This window comes from Carlito syrichta, unplaced genomic scaffold, assembly GCF_000164805.1.
Source record: "Carlito syrichta isolate Samal-C Ts95f unplaced genomic scaffold, Tarsius_syrichta-2.0.1 Scaffold215650, whole genome shotgun sequence".
Lineage (NCBI taxonomy): Eukaryota > Metazoa > Chordata > Mammalia > Primates > Tarsiidae > Carlito > Carlito syrichta.
The window spans coordinates 1-7,533 of NW_007159746.1; the positions used below are offsets into that span (position 1 = coordinate 1).

At 38.7% G+C, this 7,533-nt stretch overlaps 1 protein-coding gene across 1 annotated transcript; it reads right to left on the reverse strand.

Annotated features, from left to right (window-relative positions):
- Positions 1–4,670: 4,670 nt before the first annotated feature.
- On the reverse strand, positions 4,671–6,692 carry LOC103253263 (fidgetin-like protein 1). The gene is given in 5 exon segments (XM_008051652.1): positions 4,671–4,873; positions 4,876–5,580; positions 5,583–5,706; positions 5,708–5,932; positions 5,934–6,692. Coding segments are annotated over 5 exon segments (2,016 nt in total).
- Positions 6,693–7,533: the final 841 nt, after the last annotated feature.

Sequence of the window (7,533 nt, forward strand, 5' to 3'; positions counted from 1 at the left end):
CTAATTCACACTATCACCAACAGTGTATAAGCATTACTTTTTCTCTGCATCTATGCCAGCATCCATCATTTCTTGATTTTTTAATAATGGTCACTCTGGTGTAAAATGGTATTTCATTGTGGTTCTGATTTACATTTCCCAGATGATTAGTGATACAGAGCATTTTTTCATGTTTGTTGGTCATTTGTATATATTCTTTTGAGAGATGTCTGTTCATGTCATTTGCTCAGTTTTTTAATGGTGTTATACATGGGGGACCCCAAAATATGGAACTTATAAAATAATCTGTACTTATATGCTTGAACTTCAGTCATCTTCAAAGTACTCTCCATTTGATGATGCAATATACCTATTAAGATGCTTTTCCCACTGCTCAAAAGCTTTTGAGTTCATCCATTTTGATGCTTTTTACTGCTTCTGCCATTTTTTACCTCTTCCACACTGGCCAAACATTTCCCTTTCAGGACTTTTTTCATCCAGAGAAACAAACAAAAAATCACTTGGGGTGAGATCAGGTGAATAGGGAGGATGGGAAAAGGGGGTCATGCCATTTTTGGTCAAAAATTGCTGATTACTGACTAAGGTTTCAAGCAGGTGTGCTTGTAAATCACCCATCATGAAATGGGCACATATTGAATCTCTGAAAAAAAGAAAAAACAAACGCACTGAAGCCAAATGCAGCCTCACAACAAATCTAGCTGGTGCACTGATGCTGACGGGTTCCTAGAACACTTATCTAGCAGGGGAATTCTGTACTCCAAGGGCCCCACACTCAAAAAAATAATTAATTTTTGGGGTATCTCCCCTTGTAATCTTCTGTGTTCTGTGTTCTGTGAATAAGAAGTCTGGTAAGCTCTGCTAGTTTCTCTGTTCTAGGTCCCCTAAGACTAAAATCAAGGTGTCAGCCAGCCTGGGCTCTTATCTGGAATCTCTAGGGGAAGCTTCCAGGCTCACTCAGGCTGTTGGAAGAATCATTTCTATGCAGTTGTAGGACTGAGGTTTGTTTCTTTGTTGGCTGTTATATGAGGGCTGCTGTCAACTTAGAGGCTTCTCACTAGCCTTGCAAATAGGTTCCTACATCTCAGAGCTGCAATGATGAGTCAAATCTTTCTTGTGCTTGAAATCTCTGACTTCATATTCTGACACATCTTTTTTTCTGACTCTTCTGCCTTCCTCTGAGCCAGAAATCACCCCTGCAATCTAATCTATGTAATAGATTGGGACTACCCAAAGAATTCGGAATAACCTATCTTAAGGTCTATAACTACATTACATCTACAAAGACCCTTTGCAGCAGTACCTAGACTAGTGTTTGATTGAATAACCAAGGGACAGAAATCATGGAGGACCATCTTCAGAAATTCTGCCCACCACTCTTCATAGATGGGAATTGTGCTTGTTGCACCTTGGTTAAGATAAAGACCAGCCGGGCTCAGTGGCTCAGCCTGTAATCCCACACCTTTGGGAGGCTGAGAAGAGTGGATTGCCTGAGCCCGTGGGTTCGAGACCTGCCTGGGCAGCGAGACCTCATCTCTACAATAAAAATCAAAAAATCAGCCAGGCTTGGTAGCACATGCCTGTAATTCCGGCTACTTGGAAGGCTGAGGCGGAAGGATCGCCAGAGCCCAGCAGGTCGAGGCTGTGGTGGCCGGGAGCGGCCACTGCACTCCAGTCTGGGTGACAGAATGAGACTCCAACTCAAAAAAAAAAAAAAAGATAAAGACCAGTGGGATGAGGCAAAGTAAGGAGAGCGGAGAGAAATAATGTTTGGCTCTAGGAAGGATTTGGATTATATTTTCATTTCAGTGAGAATCTATTGGAGTATTTTTATCTAGGGAAGCAATACAAACTAATTTATAGGTGAAAATGGTCAGTATGGTGAGAGGGGAAAGCTTCTTTGTTAATTGTGTCTCATACTGCTAAGCAGGGCCACGGATGGGAAACAATGTGTTAACCTTGGTGTGGGTCTGTGTGTGTGTCCATGGGAAGAATATAGACAAGAACAATAGGAAAGGAGGTTGACAAATGAGGAAGGAGATAACAAGTGAGACAGCAATGAGTACACTGGAAGCTTTCAGTGTTTCATCAAACACATGTGCTTCTATCTAATGTCATGGCCTGAAGTTAGCTGCCACCAACTAATTTCTCAGGCCACAGGGCCCTCAAAAGCCAGGCCACTATACATCACTTCCTGATTTAGGAAACTCGTACTTCCCAATGCCTCCATATGAACAGTGGGGCATGAGCTCCGTAAGACTAGTCTCAGCAGTTCTTCCAGATACCAGATGCTGGCCCACAGACACTTTGCTACCTGAGCTAGGGGTACATCCCAGGCACTCCTGAGAAAATCAATCTCAGCTAGCCTTTCCACAGCACTTTATTACTTAGCCCAGGAATTCCAACAACCCAACACTGTTTGCCTTGTAACTTCCAAAAACATCTAAAATGTCATATTCAAAAATGGCATCCTTCCCTCTTTTTCAACATTGAATGGATTTATTCTTAGTTTTTATCTTTTCACTTCAATGAGCATTTTGCACATATGGGCAGGAAAGAACCTGTGATTCTGTCCACCATCCTAAATGAAAATCTCCATAGTATACCTTTTTCTTATTAAGCTAATATTTTCTTCTGGAAAAAAAAAGTGGGGTGCTGGTATAGTTTGTCATAGAAGCCTTTTAAGGGAAAGTTGAGCTGCATGCATAGCTGGATACACAGGTAAAGAACAACTCTGACATCAAAGCATGGGACCACCATGGGTCCCTCTCTGAGACTGCCTAGCTTAGAAATCAGTGGGTGGAGACTCAACCAACAGAACCACCCTTTGTTCATTCATTGCACAGGCTGTTGTGGTATTGGAATGCTTGCCCTAGTCCCAACTGAGGAATCTGGACTTGTCATTTTTTCCCCCCAAATCATCTCTAAATTTCTAAACAGAAATGGATTAACAGAGCTCTACCACCTAGGTTTCTCTGACCTTAGCAGGCCCATTAGTCAGCAGGCAAATAGCTGGTTGCTGAGACTCCTGGGCTCAGCCAACACAAAGCACCAAGGGTTCAAGTATCCTTAACTGCAGCACGTTGCCTAAAACACTACCTTATGTGGAATCCCTAATTTTTATTTTTCCCCCTTTTCTTTAATGATTTGTATATCCAGTGGCATACTGTGCTGCCCTAACTCCTTACCAAAACCCTCTCTCAATATTTTCCCATTCAGTTTCTATAACAATCCAAGTTCATAATACTTAAAAAGTTAGCTCTTACATGACTACATTTTGTTTTGTACCTAGCATGGTGCCCAGCACTGGGCACTCTGTAAGCAAATGTCAAACTGATAAGTTAACTTTTGGCACTGATAACAGAATAGCAGGCATAGATGTGTCATTAATGACTGTCTTCTACAGCTTCCTCACTCTTATTGCTTAAAAAAAAACCCAAAAACTAAGATCATAGTATTTATAAATTGTCCAAGGTCAAAATCATGGGCAGTTTTCCAAAACCCATTTAAATGCTCTTTCCATTATAAACTGACTGTGAAAAGGTAAAAGGTTAAATCTTTTTTAAAGGCAAGCATTAAAAGTGGTGATTAGGACAACCCCCTTGGGTCTCCTCCCACTGTGGGAGATTTTCTATCCTCTAATAAATCCTGCTTTCTAAAAAAAAAATAAAATTGGTGACTAGATCTCATATATTCTTCTAAGCCTCCCTCCACTCAGCAAAGTTGCTAGGCCTTTAAAATATCTCCATCTATTCAAACTGTTTAAAATGTGCTCCAGATGCTTACTCACCACCAACTCCAGATTTGGGAATCTGAGAAGGAAGCTAAACGATGTATCTTTATCTGACCTGTCCTTTTTCCATAGGCCTGAATAGAATCTTCTCAATCAGATCTCTGGAGGTGGGTTACAGTGTACCTTAAAAAAACTAGGGAATAACAATGAAGACTAATAAACAGCACACAGAAACAAGTACAAAATAATAATCTAGGACCTATGAAAAAGTTCTAAAGTCTAGAAAAAGAAAATAATTAAAAGTAAGCCCAAGATCTTTATACTATGACCCTATCTTATCAAAACCAACTTGTGGAAGATAGACTTGTTATTTCTGAACACATTTTTATTAGTCCTGATAACAAACAAAAATTAGGAGAGATAAGGAACAAAAAGCAGAAAGCAAAAACTGATACTTTCACTCTAGCTTTTGGTGAGATCTTAAATCTATTTAAGTAACAGTAAACAATGCTGTTTTTCATGTAAACCATTATACTAGCTAACATTAAGAATTATGTAAACTTCAGAAGGAACTTTCTTCAATAAGAGATGAATTTTAATCAGATACAACCTTATGAGTAATCCTCAGCCTAAAAAAAGTTTCAGTTAGAGTTTACCATTCATACTCTCCCAAATTTTCAAAAGAAAAACTTCTGGAAAAACAAAAGGTGCATTCTCACTTTGTTTAAATAAGGCTTACACATCAAATAAGGCAAATAAAATTTAGATTAACACAGGTTATGTCAATTGGTTATTAAATTCGCCGTTATTATTTGAGGTACAGAATTTAGAATATATTCTAAAAAATGCAATTAACAAATCCCCAGCTTCCTATGCTAAAAAATGAAAAGGACTGTACTACAAAAATGACATCTTTTAATTTCAAGTGTCCCATTTACTTTCAACAACCAAAAGTTTTGTTCCAGTTTTCATAAAACTCTAAATCTTTTGGAGACACACTAGGCCGCACAGTTCTAAAAGCATTATCAAAATCAATATAAGCTATTGGTCAAACTTGATCTGGTGTTATGGTAGCAATGTCAGCAGTTTGTAAACTATGAATAGAACCAAGAGAAGCCTCTCTGCAAATCTGTGTCATGTCTCTCCTGAGAACCCATCAGACTGCTGCACAATCTGTTCAATTTCTTCTTCACTGAGGCAAGATTGCTCCTTGGACATTAGATTAATGACTATCTGTTTCCTAGCTGAAGCTTCTGGGAGGGGAATATAAAGCCTTTTCACCAGTCTTCTCTGAGTAGCCTCATCAATTTCTTGTGGCCAATTTGTGGCTCCCACCACTAGAATATGATCTTCAGAAGACGTAGTTGCTCCATCTAACTGTACTAAAAATTCCATTTTTATCCTTCTAGAAGATTCATGCTCACCATCTCCCTGGTGAGATAATAGGGGATCTATCTCATCAATAAATATCACAGCTGGCTGCTGACACCTTGCAACAGCAAACAATGCACGGACCATTTTCTCCCCCTCACCTACCCATTTGGAAGTCAAAGATGAAGCAGAGATGCTAAAGAATGTTGTACCTGATCGACTAGCAATGCATTTGCCAATGAGAGTTTTACCAGTCCCAGGAGGACCAAAGAGCAAAATTCCTTTAGATGGTCCCCATAAACCAGTAAAGATGTCTGGCCTCATCATGGGCCACGCAACTATTTCCTTTATTGTGACTTTAGCAAATTTGACTCCTGCGATATCATCCCAATTTCCTGGTGGTCCATGATCCATAATCTCATTCATAATAAGTTCAATCATCTTTGGCTCCACATTCTTCAGGCGCTCATCAACTGGATTGCTGGTTCTGCAGGTCCTGCCCCATAAGGCTTATACTGCATTCCTCCATTCTGCTCTCCCCCATCTTGTTTAGGTATAGGAGGAACAAACTTTCCAAATATTCCTCGTGATCTATTAGCTCCCAGGGCTTTTTTTTACACCACTATATGAAGACCCTGATAAACAGTGGGGTTGTTGGAACTTTTTTTGCTGATCTACCCATAATTGCTCTTTTGCAGTTTTAAAAGTAGGCAGGCTGCTGTCCTCCTTTTGACCATTATCTTCTGTTTTATGAAAAGCCTTATTCATTATTGGATTGGAAAGTACATCAGTGGTACCAGAACCATAGAAAGCCTTTCTTTCCTGTGGATTTTTCACAGCCAGCAGGAAAACAAGATTGATTTGATAAGGACACATTTAGTCCTACGTTGCCTTTTGGAGAGATGTAATTTTCCTTTCTGCCATTTCCAAATAATGGTGTGGCATGAAATTTTGCAATGGCTGGCTCACCTAAAGGTGTTGAGAATGTAGGATAAGTCTTAGTGGTGTTAGTCACCATAGGTGGCTGGGCGTTGGAATAGTATTTCAAAGGATTGCTCTCTGGGAAGTCTTGGGTCCTATCTGTATCATAAGTTGAGTTAGGTAAAAGGTCACCCTTTCCAGAACTGCCACAACTACTAAATTTAGGAAGAGCATAGACAGTGGCCTCCTTATGAATTACCAGTGATGCATCAGTAGGTTCCAATAAAGAGTCTTTAAATTTTTTGCCAGCTTGCATCAACTTCTGTATACTACTCATTTTGAAAACATTATTTATTGACAATCCAGACTGCCACTTCTCACTGTCAGTTTGTTGAGATCTTGCCAAAGTTAAAATGTTTTTTGCATAGTTATTAAGGCCAGATTCAACATTGTCAGAATCAACAATTGCAGAATATTTCTCTGCATATTTTTTGAACAGTTTGGTAGCACAGACCTGGGAGATCTCAGAGTTTGCCCATGCATACTGAATGTGTAATATTGGTGCATGGTATGCATCTGCCTTCTGTTCTGTACATATGCCAGATGTAATTGCAAAGTAATTCTTCTGCCATTCACTCAGGTGCACAGACCTAGAGTTGGAGGTCTGCATTTTAGAGGTTCTATAACAAACAACAAAATCAGTATCAAGAAAAAAAGATATAGAACTTTAAACATGCTTTTAAAATATTTGGTAATCTGAAGGCAGGTACATCAAACTTTTCATTTATAAAGTAAGTGTATAAGGATAGATTACTTGGTAAGAGAAATATCTAGTTAACCACAGATTTCAAGTATTCAAGACAAACTGTATAAAGTCTTCAAGATTAAAGACAACTTTTTATGGTTAAACTGGTTTAGTTATATAATAATTTTCCCCATGAAAAGGAAAACCATTCAAAGCTTAAATGAAAGGGATTTAAAATTAATCAGCAAATGAAAGGTAATATGGAATATGGATAAACAATGCAACTATAGATACACAAACCATAACAAACGAGAAGTCTGATCTCTAAGAGAAATTAGATGAATGATCGCAGGCAAACTATCACTGAGACTTCACTATTCTTATCTATAAAGAGAGGAACCATTTTAACAATCAAGTAATGAATATGAAAATAATCTAAAACTTACTTTCATTATCCCTATTGTGCAAATGTAGAAACTGAGGCTGAGAGTTAAGAAACTTACTTGAGATTACACAGCCAGTTATGAGTGGTGCCAGAAATCGAACACAAGCAATTTCACTCCAGATTCAGTGCACTTCACCATGTACACAATGCTCCTTGACACTGCCAGCCTAGGTCACAGATTGAGCAGCATGGATCATAATATGAACTATGACATATTTAAGTATTTTAATGACTTATTCATAAGCACCTAAAACAGAATGCCCCAAAATTTCTCACAATTTCCCAATTTCACATAAAGTATTAAAAAGTGAAATTATTACA